The sequence below is a fragment of the Saimiri boliviensis genome, chromosome 9 (genome assembly GCF_048565385.1).
Source record: "Saimiri boliviensis isolate mSaiBol1 chromosome 9, mSaiBol1.pri, whole genome shotgun sequence".
In the NCBI taxonomy this organism is placed as follows: Eukaryota; Metazoa; Chordata; class Mammalia; order Primates; family Cebidae; genus Saimiri; species Saimiri boliviensis.
In genome coordinates this window covers 98,730,860-98,752,678 of record NC_133457.1, presented here as the reverse complement: position 1 = coordinate 98,752,678, position 21,819 = coordinate 98,730,860, and the positions used below count along the sequence as shown (strand labels likewise).

Here is a 21,819-nt window from a genome sequence, read left to right as displayed (position 1 = left end):
GTGGGAGTGTAAATTAGGTTCAGCCATTGTGGAAAGCAGTTTGAAGACTTCTCCAAGAGCCTAAAACAGAACTACGATTCGACCCAGGAATCCCATTACTAGGTATATATACCTAAAGGAATATAAATTGTTCTGCCATAGAGATGCATGCATGTGTATGTTCATCACAGCAGTATTCACAATAGCAAAGACATGGAATTAACCTGAATGTCCATCAGTGGTGGACTGGATAAAGAAAATGTGGCATACATATACACCATGGCACACTATGTAGCATAAAAAAAAGGAATGAGATCATGTCCTTTGTACCAGCATGGATGGAGCTAGAGACATTATCCTAAGCAGATGGAATAATGCAAGAACGGAAAACCAAATACAGCATATTCTCACTTATAAGTGGAAGCTCAACACTGAATATACATGGACACAAAGAAAGGAACGATAGATACCTGGGCCTACTTGAGGATGGAGGGTGGGAGGAGGGTGAAGATCGAAAAGCTGCCTATGAGGTACTATGCTTATTACCTGGGCGATGAAATCTGCACTCCAGACCTCTATGACATGCGATTTACCCATGTAACAAAACTGAATATGTGCCCCCTCAACCCCCAAAAAATTTGGAAAGGAAAATAAATAAATAAAAGCCAAGAGAAATTGCCAAAAGTCATTTTTAAAAATCACCAAAAAAAACAACAACTCTATCATATTTTATACGTGGTGTTTTGACCTGCTTTTCATTTAAAAATATTTTATGGGCTGCTTTTCTTCAGTAAATGTAGATCTCTAGTACATTTTTAAATTTTGTCTTGATTTTGCAATGATTTTAGATTTTCAGAAATGTTGGAAGAATAGTCGAGTTCCTGTTTACCCTTCATTCAGCTTCTTCTATTGTTAACATTCTGCATCACCGTAGTCGAATGACCTAAGCCAGAAAATTAACATTGATACAATGCTGTTAACTAATTATAGGCCTTATTAGAATTTTATCACTTTGCCCCACTAATGTCCATTTCTGGGCCATTTTCCAATCTGTGATTCCACCTTGCACTTAGTCATTTTGTCTCCTTAGTCTCTTCTAATCTGGGATACTTCCTCAGACTTAACATTTTAAAAAATTTTTATTTATTTTTAATTTTTGTGGGTACATAGTAGGCATATATAGGCTTTTTTTTTTTTTTTTTTTTTTTTTTTTTTTTTTTTTGAGATGGAGTCTTACTCTTTTTCCCAGGCTGGAATGCAATGGTGCAATCTTGGCTCACTGCAACCTCTGTCTCCCAGGTTCAAGTGATTCTCTTGCGTCATCCTCCCTAGTAGCTGGGATCACAGGCATCCGACACTGTGCCTGGTTAATTTTTGTATTCTTAGTAGAGATGGGGTTTCACCATCTTGGCCAGGCTGGTCTTGAACTCCTGACCTTATGATCCACCCACCTCAGCCTCCCAAAGTTCTGGGATTATAGGCATGAGCCACCTCGCCCAGCCTACTTAATATTTTTAAGAGTACTGGCCAGTTATTTTATGTCTCCATTTGGGTCTGCCTGATGTTTTCTCACAATTAGACTGAGGTTACCCCTTTTTTTCTGAGGAGTCTCACTCTGTTGCCCAGGATGTAGTGCAGTGGTACAATCTTGGCTCCCTGCAACCTCCACCTGCCAGGTTCAAGCGATTCTCCTGCTTCACCCTCCCAAGTAGCTGGAATTACAGGTGTGCGCCACCATGCCTAGCTAATTTTTGTATTTTTAGTAGAGACGGGGTTTCAGCATGTTGACCAGGCTGGTCTTGAACTCCTGACCTCAGGTGATCCACCTGCCCTGGCTTCCCAGAGTACTGAGATTACAGGTGTGAGCTACCGCCCATGTGAAATTATTTTTCCCCTTGAAAATACTCTGTTTCTCATATATATTTTTTTGTCTAAAAAAAATGACCAAAATGCATTTATTTAATATACATCACAAGGGCTCAACCGAGGCTTAATTTAAAAGACAAAACAAAACAAAAATAATGCCACAGCTCAAGATACAGAGTCCTATACAGAAATCACAAAAAGGACAGACCATCTAAGGAAAAATGAAAAAGATGACACAAGGACAGGCTGGGCAGCTTGGGTCAGTGCTCCTGGCTGGTGACCTGCTTTGAGTAGGTTTCTTGCAGGTACTGCTTAAAAGCTGTGGAGATTTTCCAGAGCTCGGCAGCATGCGTGTTCAAGGGACTATCGATGTTGGGTTCTCCTAGCAGGCTCTGGATGGAGAGCAGAATGGGCCTGACGACATACAGGGCAGACCACTTGTCCTGCAGGATGTCCAGGCATATGCTAGCCTGGGTGTCCACATTGGGGTGGTAGCAGGGTGTGAAGAACTTCACCGTGGGCGCATCGTAAGGTTAGCCACTGGGGAACTCTAGCGAGAGCTTATACCTCAGGTCTTCATATACTGTTCCAGCTGCTCCATGGATGGTCCCTACCCATTTGAAAAGGTTGTCTGATTCAGGGAAGGCAGAAATCCCTTTATCGCCAGACATCATTAGGGTCATCAGCTCCTGCTGTAGCCTTTTGCCCACGGGGCCACGGGTGGAGCCCCCACTCGGCTCGGCTCTTTTACGGGCGGCAGCGACGCTAGTGGCTGCTGGGTCGCGGTTTTGGGAGGTCATCTGGGCCGCGCTGGCAGAGGGACAGGAACCCGGAGAACACGACTGCAACTGCTCTTTCTCATATTTTTTGCCCACCAATTTTAGCATCCATTGATGATACTTGCCTTTTGTGATTCTTACTATGGATGGAGTATGCCAAGTGGTGATTTTCTATTTCATTGTTTCTTCTACATTTGATCCTTAGAATTCTCTGTAGGGAAAAGCTCTCCTTTCTCTTCCACTTATTTATTTATTATTTATAATGCAGTATAATTTTAACTATAAAGTATTCCATTATATAGAGATATGTATTATAGTTCATTTACATAAATCTCCATTAATGGACATTGAGATTATTTCTAATTAATCTCAATGAGCACTGTCAGGAACATCCTTTTTGGTCACTTTTCCAGTTATTTTCCTAGGATAAACTGCCCTAAGAACGATCATATCTGGGTCAGAAGGCACACACTTAAAAAGTACATATTGCCCTGTCGAAAATTTAATACAAATGTCACTCAAATGAGCAGCATATGAGAGTGACTGCCCGTTTCCTAACACTATGGCAACATTTCTCACTAGCTTCTAATTTGTTCTCTTATTATGCTTTGAAATGGGGAAGATTATGCATAAATGAGACAATTTTTAGAGTGGGTGAGAGTTTCAAGGAACTAGAAGGAAGTATATAGTTTAACATAAAATGCCTTATGTAGAGTGCTGGCCACAATGAGAAAGGATACTGTCTATGGATGAGAGTTTCCCATCATCAGAAATATTCAAGGCTTAAAGCCACTTGCTGGGGATGAGGTAAAGGGGGTTAGATAAACTCTGAGGACCTTTTTGGTTCTTGGGGTGTCTAACACTATAGCTGCCTGCTTAGTCTGAGTGAACTTGTATGTCTTGTTTTTCAGTGGTTGAAGGTCTTTCACTGTTGGATTTGGGAGTATCTCCATATGCTGGAGCAGTATTTCATGAAGTAAGTGTTCTTATTATCTTTTCAGGGTACCAAGAGTAGTTTACAGTCACAGATACCAAAGCTTAACCTCTGTTTTGTACAAACATTTGAAAAGATGTATTGTTGACAGTCATATTTAGAAACAGCCCATTTTTAGATGTCCTCTGCATAAGAAAGAGGTTTTGCAATTGCAGTGGAAATGATCCAGATTAAGATTGTAACTGGGGAAGCAGATAAGGCTTCTGTAGAAGTTACCATTTGTAATGGCAAATAAATTGCAGACAATCCTCAGTCCACAAATAGGTTGTATGCTCATTAGCATGTAATTTGTTGTTTGGAATATGCTTTCCCTGAAAACAATGGCAGTAATGTTGTCTTCTTAGAAAGCCCACAAAAGCCTACTTAACCCATAAAATTAGTTTTTTTTTTTTCTTTTGACAGGGTCTTACTCTGTCACCCAGGCTAGGGTGCAGTGACACAATCACAGTTCACTGCAGCCTCGACCTCCTGGGCTCAAGCAATCCTCCTACTTTAGCCTCCTGAGTAGCAGGGACCACCACTGTGCACCATCATGCCCAGCTAATTTTTATTTAGAATTAGCTCTCAAGAATAGAAAAAACACTCTTAATTAGGTCGGCATGATCTCTTGTTTACAGCAACAGCTTCCTCTGACAGGTCTTTCTGCATTCAGTCTTGCTTATTTACTCTTTATTCTGCAGTCAGAGCCATCTTTCTAAAATGTGAATCTGTTTTTATCACTGTCTTGCTCTGCACCTTTGAGTGCTCACCACTGATCTCAGGATAAAAGCCAGATACCTTAGAGGTGCATGCAAAGCCCTGAAGACCCTCCTCACTACATCTACCACATTTCTTTCCACTATCCTTTCCATTCTTACTGGCCATATCATTTTAAAGAGGAAGTTTTCTAATTTGACAATGTACCTTCTAATTATTATTATTATTATTATTATTATTTGAGTCGGAGTCTTACTCTGGTGCCCAGGCTGCAGTGCAGTGGCACGAGTTTGGCTCAGTACAACCTCTGCCTCCCAGATTGAAATGATTCTCCTGCCTCAGCCTTCCCAGTAGCTGGGATTACAGGCGCCTGCCACCATGCCCAGCTAATTTTTGTATATTCAGTAGAGACAGGGTTTCACCCTGTTGGCAGGCTGGTCTCAAACTCCTGATCTCAGTTGATCCGCCTAGCTCGGCCTCCCGAAGTGCTGGGATTACAGGCATGAGCCACCGCATCAGGCCTTTTTTATTTTTTATTTTTTATTTTTTTTGAGACGGAGTTTCACGCTTGTTACCCAGGCTGAAGTGCAATGGCACGATCTCGGCTCACCGCAACCTCTGCCTCCTGGGTTCAGGCAATTCTCCTGCCTCAGCCTCCTGAGTAGCTGGGATTACAGGCACGTGCCACCATGCCCAGCTAATATTTTGTATTTTTAGTAGAGACGGGGTTTCACCATGTTGACCAGGATGGTCTCAATCTCTTGACCTCGTGATCCACCCGCCTCGGCCTCCCAAAGTGCTGGGATTACAGGCTTGAGCCACTGCACCCGGCTTTATTTTATTTTTTTAAGACAGGGTCTTGCTCTGTCACCCAGGCTGGAGTATAGTAGCATGGTCACGGCTCACTACAGCCTTGACCTCCTGGACTCAAGCAATCCTCCTCCCTCAGCCTCCTGTGTAACTGGGACTACAGGCATGCACCACCACTGCTGGCTAACTTTTTAAAATTTCTTTGTAGATATGGGGGTCTTGTTACATTGCCCAGGCTGATCTTGAACTCCTGGGCTCAGGTAATACTCCTACCTTGGCCTCCGAAAATGTTAGGATTACAGGCATGAGCCACTGTGCTTGGCCCTAATTTTTGTAGTTATCTCTCTCATATGTACTTTGAGAACCATTTTGTTTTGTTTTGTTTTGTTTTTGTGTTTTGGCTCTTCTAGCCAATCTTTCAAAAGCATTCAACCTGGTCCTCATAAAAATAACAACTGTCTTTTGCATTTCAGTTTTATTATCTCTGTGTTAATATCTAACCAAACCGGGATAACAAGAACTACTGGCAGAAACAGGTTAGGAACAACTTAAGAGACTCCTCTTTTTTAATTTTTTTTTTTGAGACAGAGTTTGGTTCTTTTGCCTAGGTGGTGTGAAGTGGCGCCATCTTGGCTTACTGCAACCTCCACCCCCCCTAGATTCAAGCAATTCTCCTGCCTCAGCCTCCCGAGTAGCTGGGATTATAGGCAGGTGCCACCACGCCTGGCTAATTTTTCCATTTTTAGTAGAGACAGGGTTTTACCATGTTGGCCAGGCTGGTCTTGAACTCCTGACCTCAGGTGATTCATCTGCCTCAGCCTCCCAAAGTGCTAGGATTATAGGCAAGAGCCACCGGGCTCGGCCAAGAGACTCTTAGTAAGTACACAGTTCAGTTATTGGAACAGATGTATGTGGGCATGCCAAAGAGTAACCCACTTGCTACAATACTCAGTGTTCTGTAGGCCTTGGGCAGTAGGTTTCCTAGGCAGAATAATAACCCGCTGAGAGATTTCTGACACACTGTCATTATGCCACAGCTCCATATTCTCTATCACCTAGAGATGTCATTGCTCATCCTATTGTCTCCTTATGGAGAACCATCCTTTTCTATTTCTGTGGTTGGTACTAATATTCAGATATTAGCTCAGGTTTTTGTCTCCTCTAGAAAGCTGTCTCTTATCACCTTAGTCTTCCAAAGAATCTTTCACTTATCCTTTTCATGCCTCATGTCACACTCTTGAAATTGCCTCTGTGTTCATTTGACTCATTATGATGTCTTTAAAACAGGTGCTGGCCCCTTCTTATCACTTACTCCTAGTGCCTACGTCTCTCAGCATATGCATTACAATCCTTCCCACCCTTCTGTCCTTCCTTTAGTAAAGACTTGTTAAATATGCACTAAGTGTCAGCTACTCTTCTAGGTGTTAGGGATACAAAACAAGACACAGTCCCTGGCTTCATGGTGCTTATACTTCGGATAGAAACAAACAATAAGTTTGTAAAAAAAAAAAAAAAAGAAACTTCAGAGCCAAGAGTATCACCAGGGATAAAATTCATTTCGTAATTATAAAAGAGATAACAGTCTTAAATATTTATGTACCAAATTACAGAGCTTCAAAATATATGAAGTAAAGACTGATAGATCTACAAGGAGAAATAGATCCACAATTATAGAGATTTCAATATCCCTTTCTCAATGATTGGTAGAACAAGCAGCAGCAGATCAGCAAAGATATAAAGACTTGAATAACAACCATCTTGGGTCAGACATGGTGGCTCATGCCTGTAATCCCAGCACTTTGGGAGGCCAAGGTGGGGGGATCACTTGATGTCAAGAGTTTTGAGACCAGCCTGATCAACATGGTGAAACCCCATCTCTACTAAAAATACAAAAATCAGCTGGTGTGGTGATATACACCTGTAATCCCAGCTACTCAGGGGGCTGAGACAGGAGAATCTCTTGAACCTGGGAGGCAGAGGTTGCAGTGAGCTGGGTAACAAAGCTAGACTCTGTCTCAAAAAAACAGCAACAAAAAAACCAACTTGACCTAGTTGTCATTTATAGAACACTCCATCCAATAACAGCAAAACTCATAATTCTTTTCAAATGTACATGGAACATTTGCAAGATAGATCATATTCTGGTCTATAAAACAAAGCCCAATAAATTTAAAAGGATTCAAGTTATATGAAATATATTCTCTGACCACAATGAAATTAAATAAAAAATACCAGAAAGGTATCTAGAGAATCCCCAGATATTTAGAAATTCAGTAACATAGTCTTAATTAACCCATGGATCAAAGAAGAAATCAGAAAGGAAATTAGAAAGTATTTGGAAATGAATGAAAATGAAAATGCAACCCATCAAAATATATGGGATGTCACTAAGTAGTACTTAGGGAGAGATTTGTCACACTACATGCTTATATTAGAAAAGAACACCTCAAATCAATGACCATAGCTTCTACCTTAAACTAGGAGAAGATAAAATTATACTCAAAGTAAGCAGATTGAAAGAAATAATAAAGATCTGAGCAGAAACAAAGGGTAGAAAACAAAACTAATAGTGAAAACCACTGAAACAAAGATGGTTCATTGGGATGGGCATTAAAATTGATAAACTTGGGAATGACGGATATGTTTACTTTTTTGATTGCAGTGGTTTCATGGGTGTCAAAAATAGGTCAAAATTTGTCAAATTGAGGCCAGGCACAGTGGCTCTTGCCTGTAATTCTAGCACTTTGGGAGGCCAAGGTGGGAGGATTGCTTGAGCCTAGGAGTTCAAGACCAGCCTGGGTGGCCGGGCGCGGTGGCTCAAGCCTGTAATCCCAGCACTTTGGGAGACCGAGGCAGGTGGATCATGAGGTCAAGAGATCGAGACCATCCCGGTCAACATGGTGAAACCCCGTCTCTACTAAAAATACAAAAAATTAGCTGGGCATGGTGGTGCACGCCTGTAATCCCAGCTACTCAGGAGACTGAGGCAGGAGAATTGCCTGAACCCAGGAGGCGGAGGCTGCGGTGAGCCGAGATCGTGCCATTGCACTCCAGCCTGGGTAACAAGAGCGAAACTCTGTCTCAAAAAAAAAAAAAAAAAAAAAAGACCAGCCTGGGCAACATAATGAGACTCTGTCTCTATCAAAAAAAAAAAAAAAAAAACATAGCTGGTTGTGGTGGCATGTGCCTGTAGTTCCAGTTACACAGGAGGCTGAGTTGGAAGAATCACTTGAGCCTGGGAGGTCTAAGCTGCAGTGAGCCATGATTATACTTCTATACTCCAGCCTGGGCAACAGAGTAAAACTGTGACTCAAAAAGCAAAAATAAAAATAAACCAAATTGCTGGGACTACAGATGCATGCTACCAAGCCCAGCAAATTTTTTAATTTTTTGTAGAGATGGTGATAGTGGTCTCACATTGTTGCCCAGGATGGTCTCAACCTCCTGGTCTCAAGTGATCCTCCCACCTTTGCCTTCTAAAGTGTTGTGATTACAAGTTTGAGCCACCAAACCTGTCTGGAACCTGGATTTAAATTCGAATGTGACGCCGAAGTCTTTGTTCTTTCTACCAGCTAACTTGTTCTCACTAAAAAGCCTGTCAATAACGTCTACAGTGTTACAAGACACATTCATGCATATGGTTTAGTGTTGGGAAGAGGTGCTCCTGAGTCATCAGCATGGGCTCACTAAAACCAAGTCATACACTTCCCTTCTGGTTCTGGTGGATTGGTGAACGGGCTGGTAGTAGCACACCAGCCCTTCTGCCAAGAACAGCTAGAAAAGCAGGATGAATTTGAAAAAAAGAAAAAAAACCTACATCGCTGGAAGGCATTGGAAAGTACCAAGATAGCGAGGACTCTAGGGACTAAGATCCCAGAGGGGAAACTACCAAAAGTAATACCAACAGTCTGAGCTGCTTTGTCCTTGAAGCATTTACCAATTTGTAAGTGACATAGGCAGAGAGGCAGAGAAGCAGAACAGAAATTGGCTGGCTAGAGACCAAGAAGCTAAGTAGAGCTACTGGCAGTCTCAGGGTGCTGGGGAAATAAAACTTTGAGTGCAGGACCAACCAAAATGGCAAGGCTCTGGAAAAGGACTTTCCTTTAGGCTGGAACTTCTGAAGGACTACACACTAGGAATAAGGGTAGATCAATATAGACTAGTTTTACAAAGACTAACTCCAGCTTCACATTAGCTCAATCCCTAAAGCGAAACAACTCTATTGTACTTACAGCTTAAAGAAATCTTTTCCAGAAGAAAATATCCTCATCTGAGCTGCTATAGTTTTTCATATATAATGTCCATCATTCAATAAAAAATTACCAAGCATTGGCCGGGCATGGTGGCTCATACCTGTAATCCCAACACTTTGGGAGGCCGAGGCTGGCGGATCACCTGAGGTCAGGAGTTGAGGACCAGCATGGCCAACATGGTGAAGCCATGTCTCTATTAAAAATACAAAAATTAGCCAGGCATGGTGGCATATGCTTGTAGTACCAGCTACTTGGGAGGCTGATGCAGGAGAATCACTTGAACCTGGGAGATGGAGGTTGCAGTGAGCTGAGATCATGCCATTACACTCCAGCCTGGATGACAGAACAAGATTCTGTCTCAAAAAAAAAAAAAAAAAAAAAAAAAAACTGGGCACTGTGGCACATGCCTGTAGTCCCAGCGACTTGGGAGGCTGTGGTAGGAGGATCGTTTAAGCTCAGGAGTTCTGGGCTGTAGTGGGCTATGCCAACTGGGTGTCCACACTAAGTTCGGCATCAATATGGTAACCTCCAGGGAGCAAGCAGAGGACTACCAGGTTGCCTAAGGAGGGGTGAACCGGCCCAGGTCGGAAACGGAGCAGGTCAAAACTCCCATGCTGATTAGTAGTGGGATCATGCCTGTGAATAGCCACTGCATTCCAGCCTGGGCAACATAACGAGACCCCGTCTCTTTAAAAAAAAAAAAAAAAAAAAAAAAAAAAGGGAAAAAAAATCACTAAGCATAGAAAAAGACAGAAAAAAAGGCAATAAATCTTGAAACAGATTGACAGGTGATTTAGATATTGAAGTTATCACACTACTTAAACTTTAAAATAGCAGTGATCAGCCAGATGCAGTGTCCCATGCTTGTAATCCCAGCACTTTGGAAGGCTGAGGTGAGTAGATCACTTGATGCCAGGAGTTTGAGACCAGCCTGGCCAATATGGCGAAATCCCGTCTCTACTAAAAGTACAAAAAGTAGATGGGTGTGGTGGTATGTGCCTGTATCAGCTGCTTGAGAGGCTGAAGTGGGAGGGTCGCTTGAGCCCAGGAAGTGGAGGTTGCGGTGAGCTGAGATTGTGCCACTGCATTCCAGCCTGGGTGACAGTGTGAGACCCTATCCCCCACAAAATAAAATAGAATAGCTATAATCAATGATTAATATGTTTGAAATATAAATAACAGAATAATTTCACCAGGGTATGTAAAAAATGAATCAAATGGATTTTCTGGAAATGGAAACCATAATAAATTAAGAATATAATAGATGGTCCAGTCACAGTGGCTCATGCCTATAACCCCAGCACTTTGGGAGGCCAAGATGGATAGATCATTTAAGGTCAAGAGTTCAAGACCAGGCTGGCCAACATGGTTAAACTCTGTTTCTACCAAAAACACAAAAATTAGGAGGGCGTGGGGGCACACATCTGTAATCCCAGCTACTACGGAGGCTGAGGTGGGAGAATCGCTTGAACCTGGGTGCTTGAACTTGGGAGGCGGAGGTTGCAGTGAGCCCAGATCACACCACTGTACTCCAACATGGGTGACAAAGCAAGAGTCCGTCTCAAAATAAATAAATAAATAAATAAATAAGGTAATAGATTAATTTAGCTGCAGATTACACAAAGCTAAAGAGAAGATTAGTAATATGGAAGATAAGGTCTGTTGATAATACCTAGATTGAAGCTTGGAGAGAAAAGGATATAAAACACAGAAAAAAAACCTCAAGATCTGAAACACAGTAAAACACTGTAAACAACCTAACATATGTATCAGTGGAGTTCTAGAATGAGAGAAGAGACAGAATGGGGCAGAATCAGTATTTGAGGAGATTATGGCTGAAATTTTTTCAAAATTTACTAAGATTTGTATTTAAATAGCCTGGGCAACATGGGGAAACCCTGTCTCTACAAAAAATACAAAAATTATCTGTGTGTGGTGGTGCACATCTGTAGTCTCACCTACTCAGAAGGCTAAGGTAGGGAGGATCACCTGAGCCTGGGGAGGTCAAGGCTGCAGTGAGCCATGATCGCACCACGGTTTTTGTTTTTGAGGGGGGTGTGACTTTGTCTCGGAAAAACACCCCCCCCCCCAAAAAAAATCAAAACATTTTGCATATAAGCACACAGAAAGGTGGAAAATAAAATGATAGAAAAAACTACATTATGCAAAGAGCCCAAAGAGACAGATGTAACTATTCTATCAAGTCAAGAAGATTTTAAGACAAGAAACTTACTAGAGATGAAGAGGGTTATTTTATAATGATAAAAAGATGACTGCACCTAGAAGATACATAGAACTGCATCTAATTACATAGCTCCAAAATATATAGAGCAAAAATGACAGTCACAGTAGGGATTTTATTTATTTTATTTTATTTTTTGAGACAGGGTTTTCTTTGTTGCCCAGGTCGGACTGCAGTGGCACGAACAGGGCTCACTATAGCCTCCACCTCCCTGGGCTCAAGCATTTCTCCCAACTCAGCCTCCTGAGTAGCTGGGATTACAGGTGCATGCCACCTTGCATGGCTTATTTTTTAAATATTTTGTAGAGGCAGGGTTCCACTATGTTATCCAGGCTGTGTTCTCAAATGCCTAGGTTTAAGTGATCCTCCCACCTCAGCCAGGCAAAGTGCTGAGATTACAGGCATGAGCCACTGTGCCTGGCTGGAAGATTTTTAACATACCTCTTTTAGTCATCGATAGAACAAACAGACCAAAAAAAAAAAAAATCAATAAGGATATAGAAGATTTGAACAAATCCTTAGCAAATTGAACCTAAATGCCATATGTAGAATGATGCGACCATAAATGTTGGTATACATATTCAAATGTACATGCAGCACTTACCAAAGTTGACATATAAAGGGCCATTAAGCAAGTCACAACACACTTTAAATGATTGGAATCCTATAGTGTATTTTCTATGACCACAGTAGAGTTAAGCCAGAAAGAAATTATAAAAATATCAAAAGAGGGCGGCCGCCGGGACCCCACCCCGTGGGCCTCCCCAGGGAAAAAAAAAAAAAAAAATATATATATATATATATATATATATATATATATGTGTGTGTGTGTACATATATATGTACACATATATATGTGTACATATATATATACACACACATATATGTGTACATATATATATACACACACATATATATGTGTACATATATACACACACACACACATATATATATACATATATATATATATATATTATATATATATATATATATAAAAAGAATGGGAGGCCAAGACAGGCAGATCATTAGGTCGGGAGTTCAAGACCAGCCTGGCCAACAGAGTGAAACCCGTCTCAACTAAAAATAGAAAAAAATTAGCTGGGTGTGGTGGCGGGTACCTGTAATCTTAGCTATTTGGGAGGCTGAGGAAGGAGAATCGCTTGAACCCCGGGGACGGAGGTTGCAGCTAGCCGAGATTTCGCCACTGCACAACAGCCTGGGTGACAGTATGAGACTCCATCTCAAAAAAAAAAAAAAAAGAAAACTCCCAAGTATTTGGAAACTGAACATAGTACATTTTAAAGTAGTCTCAAAGAAGAAATGTTAGTAGAATTTAGAATATATTTTCATGTTTCCTTCTTTCTGTCCAAAATAAATTTAAAAAAAAGAAATATAATATAGTTTCAACTGAATGATAGTGAAAGAAATGAATGGATGGGCACAGTGGCTGATACCTGTAATTTCAGCCCTTTGGGAGTCTGAGGTGGGCGGATCACTTGAGGTTAGGAGTTCGAGACCAGCCTGGCCAACATGGTTAAACCCCGTCTCTATTAAAAATACAAAAATTAGCTGGGCATGGTGGTGGGTGCCTGTGGTCCCAGCTACTCAGGAGGCTGAGACAGGAGAATCGCTTGAACCCTGGAGGCAGAGGTTGCAGTGAGCTGAGATCGTGTCACTGCACTCCAGCCTGGGTGACAACGAGACTCCATCTCAGAAAAAAACCAACATATCAAAACTTGTGTGATGCAACTAATGCCATACTCATAGGAAAATTTATTGCCTTAAACAATAAAAAACAAAATATCATGAACAATTTTGTCAGTGAGCTTGAAAATTTAGATGAAATGGACCAATGCCTAGAAAAACACAACTTACCTGAACTGACAAAGAAAAAACAACAAATCTGAATGATGTTTTATCTGTGAAAGAAATCAAATTTGTAATTTAAAATCTCTCAAGGAAAGCCCAGGCAGAGATGGCTTCACAGTGAGTGAATTTTCCCAAATCTTTGAGGAAGAAATAACATGAATCTTTTTCTGAACTATTCTCAAGAATTTAAGAAATAAAGAAAAAAATATTATACAAACTTATTAGACAACAGAAGAAGTTCAGTGAGTGAAATTATGAGTGAAATTAAATCAGCAATCTTGGTTCTCTGTAGAATTCCCCTCGGCTATTATATATGTTATAGAGCTACCATTTACCTCTTACCTTTAGTATGTTGACTTGTTCTTAACGGGTATTTAGCACATCAGACTTTATTTCCTTTACTTGATTCAACATATAATTCCAGCAGCACAAAATGGCCCATTGATACTAAATTATTCTCCCCAATATGCACATTAACCAGTTGGCATAGAACAGTATTCCAGGAAGGAGAATACTGGCATAATAGTTTGCTGATACCATAGTTTTCTCCCCACTCCCTACTCTGGAAACTAATTAAGGTTTAACTTAATTTTTTTTCACGTCTGTTTTTCTTCTGCAGACTCCATTAATAATATACCTCTTTCATTTCCTAATTGACTATGCTGAATTGGTGTTTATGGTAAGTAATCTTTCATATAAAATTGATATGTGTTTTTAAATCTTACAGTTTATTCTTTCTCTCTTTTTTTTTTCTTCTTTTTCCTTTTTTTTTTTTTCTTTTTTCTTTTTTGAGACAGAGTTTCACTCTTGTTACCCAGGCTGGAGTGCAATGGCGCGATCTCGGCTCACCGCAACCTCTGCCTCCTGGGTTCAGGCACTTCTCTTGCCTCAGCCTACTGAGTAGCTGGGATTACAGGCACGCGCCACCATGCCCAGCTTATTTTTTGTATTTTTAGTAGAGACGGGGTTTCACCATGTTGACCAGGATGGTCTCGATCTCTTGATCTCGTGATCCACCTGCCTCAGCCTCCCAAAGTGCTGGGATTACAGGCTTGAGCCACCGCACCCAGCCTCTCTTTTTTTTTTTTAAATGGGGTCTCACTGTGTTGCCCAGGCTGGTCTTGAACTCCTGGACTTAAGTGGCCCTCCCATTTCAGCCTCCTCAGCACTTGAGACTATGGGCACATGCCACAGTGTCCAACTTGTCATCTTGTTTTTAAGAAAAAAAAATCTGTCTTAGGAACTCAGGAATTTCTCAGAGAATAAAATAAAAGCAAAAACTTACATCTTTACTTTAAATTTGTGCAACTGTGGCAGTATTATGGAAGTGTGAGGAATAGTCTGATGTGTAACCAGTTCCAGATACTTACTGTTTTTAGAATTTGGTTTCTGGACTATATATAGTCTTGAATTTTCTAGCTCTGAGATTCTATGATTGGCTTTCATTGTGATACCAGTGTCAGGGCACTCTGAATTTCCTAAGCATTCTGCCAAGAGATTCTGTGAGTCATTATGGAAGAAGAGGACACAGCTTGAGACTTCCAGGGGTGAGAAGCTTCAGAATTGAGATGACAAGGCAATTTGAAACACTTGTCTGGGATTGAAAATTTGAGTCAAGAAATAGGAAGCCCACTGAGGTCTTTCTTAGTAATTAGAATGACTGTTACTTATTGAGGACCTATTGTGTGCTAGGTGCTTGACATACATCAGGCCTGCAAAGCAGTGGGTATTATTTCCATTTTACAGAAAGCATGAGTAACTTGCAATCTAGAGCAGATGCGGCCCATAAACTGAAGTGAACCTAGATGGGTCCTGATCCTCAGGGATTTCCAGTTAGCCCTCCCTGAATGGGCCTTATCTTTGGGTAATCTAAGTGAGGGTTGAAGTTCTGCCTGATTGTAAGAGTTCAGTGCTGTGTAGTCCATGACTGTCTCAAAACTCCAAGCCCTAGTAGCACTCTAGTGTTCTTTCACTCACTAATTATATTCTGTTTCCTATTATTTCTCTTTCTTTTGACAGATAACTGATGCACTCACTGCTATTGCCCTGTATTTTGCAATCCAGGACTTCAATAAAGTTTTGGTAAGTAGTTTGGTGGGACGAAGCTGGTGGACTTTGGTAACCTTCTGGTCTTTGTTATTACACAAAATCAAAGATCTTGTACTTAAGGATCCAGCTGCTTTAAAGTGCTAGGAAGTGATGGTAGAGCTTCTGGCCTATTCAGCCAGCCCTGGAATGATCAACCCCAAACCCACAAGACAGCTTTACTAACAGATGAAGAAGGGGCAGTTTCATCTATGTAGCTTATTAATAACTATTAATTTCCACACACCTGTGCAAGTTCAGACTTTCTGGAGTAGCACCGAACAACAGTTATATTAACTGTTGTTAATAAGAACCTTTAAAAATCTTCCAGTCCTTTTACCAGTCTTTTTTTTTTTTTAAATAAAGGAAGATAAGTACACCTCTTTAACTCACTGTTACACTTATCTGAGGTAAAATTGGATTCTCAACGTCATTTCTATCTACCTGCAGAAAATATTCTTAATTGGATAATTTGGCATGTATTAAATGCCTGTTGTAAACTTCAGTCTTTTTTTTTTTTTTAAGATGGGGTTTCACCATGATGGCCAGGCTGGTCTTGAACTCTTGACCTCAGGTGATCCACCCATCTTGGCCTCCCAAAGTGCTAGGATTACAGGCATGAGCCACCGTGCCCTGCAAACTTCAGTCTTAATCTGTATGTAATAGCCAAGGGGACTTGCATAGTGACATCATTCTTATTTTCCTGGGGTCTGAGAAAGTTAACAGATTAACGATGTGTACTACCCATGTATGTGTATGTGTCTCTCTCTCTCTCTACAGTCCTCCTTGATTGGCTGGGAGCCACTGAGAGGATTTAGGTGGGGTGAAATAAGGCTGCATCTCATTGGCATTGTCTGATTATGGTTTATTTTAACTTTTGTTACCAAGTAATAGAACCAGAAATAGCAGTCTGCTTTTCTGTGTCACTGGTCATCAGTGACAGATGAAGCTGGTGAATTCTAGAATTTTGGACCTCAGGGATTTTAAAAAATGTATCTACACTAAGGGTTCTTGGAGTTCGTTTGTAGCCTTAATGGGGCCTTTAAAACTGTGGAAATGGTATGAAGAATTATATGTGTATGTGGATATGTCATTTTTTCCAAGAGTTAATAGCTGTTATTGGTGTGTGGTCTTTCACCCTTCCCCTAAAAGTAAGAACTATATTTTAGAGACTTAGTATCACCAAGACCAGAGAGTATATATCTTAAACTAATGGAGCATATCTTGAAAATTTTAGGGGCTGACATGAAATGCTTTAACAGGATTCTCTTGAGGGCCATAGATAAAATAATTGCACATGAGATTCATAAGCTGAGGAATTCAGAGATAAATTAGCAGTGACTATTTTTTTCTCCAAGATAGGTTGGGTAGGCAGACAGTCTCTACCAATAAAAAAAATAAAAAATAAAAAAATAAATTAGCCAAATGTGGTGCCACACACCTGTAATTCCAACTGCCTGGGAGGCTAATGCATGAGAATCATTTGAACCTGGGAGGCAGAGATTGCAGTGAGCCAGGATTGTGCCACTGTACTCCAGCCTGGGCAACAGAGTGAAACTGTGTCTCAAAAAAAAAAAAAAAAAAAAAAAAAACTGGGGAAAAAATAAACTTGTGTGTGTGCATATATATATATATATGTGTGTGTGTGTGATATAGATATGAATATCAGAGGGAGGATTGGTAGCTTTCATCTAAGAACACAGTCACCCAGATCTTTTTAACCAAAATGTAAAACTGAAATGTATTTTAATGAAAGTTGATTAGATGCTAATGCCATATGTATTTCTTTTTCTTTTTTTTTTTCCTGCTCAATTCTCATCAAAAAACCTCTCATACTCCTCACTTAAAACAATTTTTTGCTTGAGACCAGCCTGGGCAACATAGTGGGACTCTGTCTCTACGAAAAAAATTTTTTTAAATTAGCCAGGAGTAGTATGTGCCTGTAGTCCCAGCTGCTCTGGAGACTGAGATGGGAGGATTGCTTGAGCATGGGAGGTCAAGGCTGCCATGAGCTGTGACTGTGCTACTGCACTCAGCCTGAGTGACAGAGTGAAACACTGTCCCAAAACAAAACAATTTTTAATGGTAGGGATAGTTATGAGGAAGCTGTGAAACTAGATTTCAGTTAATTGCCTAACAAAGTCAGGCTTCACTATCAATAGGAGAGATGCCTTTAATTTAGATCACTGATAATTTTAATTCATTTGTTATTTCTTAGCTTATTTGGAAATATATAGAGATTTTTGGGTTTTTTTTTTCTTTGCATGATTTAAAGAGGGAGAGAGAAAGCCAACTGCTGTTGTCAATACTCTGTTTTTTAGTGCACGAAGACATTCTGTTATCACCAAGACTGAAGTAAAATTTGAAATGTTTTTGTTTCTTCTTCACTTTTAGACTTCAGACTATTAGAGCATTAGGTTTCTTCATCAGAATAGGAGTTTTATGTATGCGACGTCAAAAATGAACTCATTCTAAATGGCAGATTTTGATGATACCTATACTAACATAGTACTATTGATTTAGACAGGATTGCAGCATGTCTTCCTCTAAGTCTTCTCCCCTTTGTCAGAAGGGTTCACATCACATCCTGAGAAGTATTTAAGTCTTGCTGGGATTTGAGTCTTTTTATCCTTGGTAATGAAACTGCTATGTCTATACACAGATGCATCCGGGCGAACTATAGGGCAGAGAGGGGACTGCATCCCCATCCCCTCTCCAGCTGTTAGCCTGTGGACTGAATGCTGATAGTGCCCAGCTGGTTATCATGACATTTTACATCTATCTCACTTGACAAAAACAATGTTAGTCTAGTCTGTCCTTCGCTGAGGAGGTGCTTGTTGCTTGGAACTCAGAATTTGTGTTAAGAGAGCTGCAAGTGCCCCACCGATCTCCGGCCTGCGGGTCGAAGGGCTGGTTCCAGGGGGCGTTAAAAAATAAAATATAAATAAATAAATAAATAAATAAATAAATAAAAGAGAGCTGCAGGTGGTTTGATAATGGGTGATAAAAACCTGTGTCCCCTTAATGTGATTAGAGGGTTGTAAATTTGGAGGATAGGCTCCTGAGTTTGGAATGTGCTGAGGCTAAAAGCTGGAGAGGAGTTAGGGGCAGGGGAGGACTGTTTATATTGCTGCAATTTCCTTACGTTAATCCTTTATTTTAACACTAAGGTAACAGTGAAATAATCACACCATAGACGGGAACACAGGTTACCATATTGGTTTGTAATGTGAGTTTTGTTTTATCCTTTAAATTTTGTTCCCATGAGTTTTGTGGGAATGGGGATTCTGGTTTTATTAGCTTTGTGTATGTCCTCGTCCCCCTAAACCCCCTTTTGGTGAGAACATCCCTTGGACAGTTGCAGCCACTTGACCTCGGATGACAATAAGAGATCTCATCTCATTTTTACTTTTGAACGTTGGCCTTACAATCAAATGTAAGTTATATATATATTTGTACTGATGAGAATTTATAATCTGCTTTAACAAAAATAAATGTTCATGGTAGAAAAAAAAAAAAAACCCTTTATTTGAGGTAGGGGAATTATGTCGTTTCGAAACCTAATCTTTCAAGAGACAAGGAAAGGGCTAGATAGGGGAGTGGGTAGAAGGAAAGGAAGACTCCACCCTGTAATTTTTTTAAATTAAAAAATGGTATGGAAAAGCATACCATCTGTCTACAAGCTGATTAGTGATCACAAAGGTAAGATATCCAGGTCACTACCCTTCATATCACTTTTAATCTCTCCTGTCATTGTTTTAAATCTTATAATTGTCAAGACTACTGAATGTATCTAGAAATATTGATCTTGAGATTTTAATGTGTACCGTAACTTCATTTTATACTTATATTTTCTTGAGGGTGTGTGTGTGGGGGGGTGGTGCGTACATGTCTGTATAAAAAATTTCCATTGATTTTAGCCACTTTCCTGTTTCTAGCTGGATGCAATAGCAGTTTTTTAAAGGGATTTTGTCTACACTTAGAGGGGCTGATATTGGGCCTATGAGGAGAGCCGTAATAGTGCCTGTGCTGGTGAAATTAAGGGAGGCAAGAAAGGTAGCCGAGAATGTGGGGATTGCTGATCTGTGTGCCTTCTTTCTTGGAGACTCCTTTCAGAAGACTTTTTGTTTTAAAGTACTTGAGAAGATTGTGGTTGTAAGGAAGTACTTTTCCATTGCTGGCACAGTGTCACCTTTGCCCAGAATCTACATGTCCCTGGTAGTTGCCTCTATCTCTTAGTGCAGCTGTGCTGGCTGGCTTCCGGCCTGGGGCATGGGTCTGCATTCCCACCTGTCTCTCTGGCTGCCCCTGGATGAACTCCATTCCTTTCTCACAGCCGTCTTTGTAGATCTCACCCACTCCAGGCGGCTTTCTTTTTGCTGCGGAACTCTAGACCTCTTAGCTGGTGGGGCCTCCTTCCTGCTACCACTGTTGCAGCTGCCCTCACTAAGTGCTTGACTGCTGAGCCAGCCCCCTTTGTGATAAAAGCACCTTGGTTTTTATTTTGTCCTTTTAATTAAACAACCCCAGCTGTGAATGGCACCACAAATCTTACTGATGATAATTCCCACCTCTTAACTTGGACTCTGCTAACTCTGAGAAGAACAGAGATGATCAAAGGGAGCCTTTTGAAGTTTGTTTCAGGTTTTCAGATTAAGCCTCTACCTAAACCTATGCAAGAAATCTAGGGTTACCTGTATTCCTGTGATGACTTCTTGATTTTCTTTTGGACTGAAAGACGGTCTTCTAAAAATGTTTTTTGGTTGAAAATTTTTTATTTAATTTTGAAAGACCTATAACATGCAAAAATAAAGCATAGTACATACTTTTGAACCTATTTTCAGGTTGAAAAAAATTTACTCCTACAGCTCTCTCTCTGATACTTTCATCTTCCTGTCTCCCTCCTACCAATACCACTGTTCTGAATTTGGTGGTTATCATCATATACATGGCCTTGACTTTTACTATGTTACTAAATAACGCATAATATTATTTTACATGCTTTTAGCTTCATGTAAATGGCACAACGCAGTATATATTCTAGTGTGATCTGCTTTCTTCATCATTAAATTTTTAGTCATTCACGGATAGTTAAGCACTAGCTACCTTGGCTCCTCTGAAATACTCTGTTTTTATTTATTTATTTATTTGAGACAGAGTTTTGCTCTTGTTACCGAGGCTGGAGTGCAATGGTACGATCTCTGCTCACCGCAACCTCCGCCTCCTGGGTTCAGGCAATTCTCCTGCTTCAGCCTCCTGAGTAGCTGGGATTACAGGCACGCACCACCATGCCCAGCTAATTTTTTGTATTTTTTTTTAGTAGAGATGGGGTTTCACCATGTTGACCAGGATGGTCTCGATCTCTTGACCTCATGATCCACCCGCCTCGGCCTCCCAAAGTGCTGGGATTACAGGCTTGAGCCACCGCACCCGGCAATTTTTTTTTTTTTTTTTTTTTGAGACGGAGTTTCACTCTTGTCACCCAGGCTGGAGTGCAATGGCCCGATCTTGGCTCACCGCAACCTCCGCCTCCTGGGTTCGAGCAATTCTCCTGCCTCAGCCTCCCAAGTAGCTGGGACTACAGGTGCACGCCACCATGCCCAGCTAATTTTTGTATTTTTAGTAGAGACGGGATTTCACCATGTTGACCAGGATGGTCTCGATCTCTTGACCTTGTGATCCACCCACCTCGGCCTCCCAAAGTGCTGGGATTACAGGTGTGAGCCACCGCGCCCGGCAATACTCTGTTTTTTAATAGTTGGCAGCATTGATTTTATATTGTCTAAATGAGATTCTTTGATCATTAAATCAACAGGACTACCGATATTTTGGGTTCAGAGGCTTTCTCATATATATTCTGACCCATGTTTGCTTATAAGGTTGCCTACCTTTTTTTCATTCTGGAACACACGCATGAACTTGTTGGAGCACACCAGCAGAAGGCAAGAGCTTTCCACCCCATCCTACTCCCTCTTAACTATCCAGCTGCCCAGCCACACCCAGCTTTCCTCCTCTGCATCATCATGGCCATTCTACACTTCCTCTTTGGAAGTAAAACATCACCCAAGATACTGTGACGTTTGGGATCATTCTACCTTGCTTGAAAATACTTCTTCATGGATGGAACTTTGGAGGCTTTAGGCCACTGATGATAGCTCTTCAAATGGCTAAGAACTTTGCTATTCCAGCAAGTCATTCATTTAGCCATTCAACAGATATTGATTGTTTATCCACTGTGCCAGGTGT

General features: G+C 40.8%; 1 protein-coding gene and 1 pseudogene across 2 annotated transcripts in view; one reads left to right on the top strand and one right to left on the bottom strand.

The window, feature by feature from the left end:
• Positions 1-21,819, top strand: part of PIGU (phosphatidylinositol glycan anchor biosynthesis class U) — a 120,818-nt gene that overhangs the window by 19,096 nt on the left and 79,903 nt on the right. For both annotated transcript variants that reach the window (XM_010342683.2, XM_003932040.4), the window contains exons 2-4: positions 3,536-3,600; positions 14,108-14,167; positions 15,508-15,570. In XM_010342683.2, the coding sequence (XP_010340985.1) occupies positions 3,536-3,600; positions 14,108-14,167; positions 15,508-15,570 (188 nt within the window). The remainder of the gene's footprint in view (positions 1-3,535; positions 3,601-14,107; positions 14,168-15,507; positions 15,571-21,819) is intronic.
• Positions 2,106-2,680, bottom strand: LOC101049606 (ubiquitin-conjugating enzyme E2 C pseudogene; annotated as a pseudogene).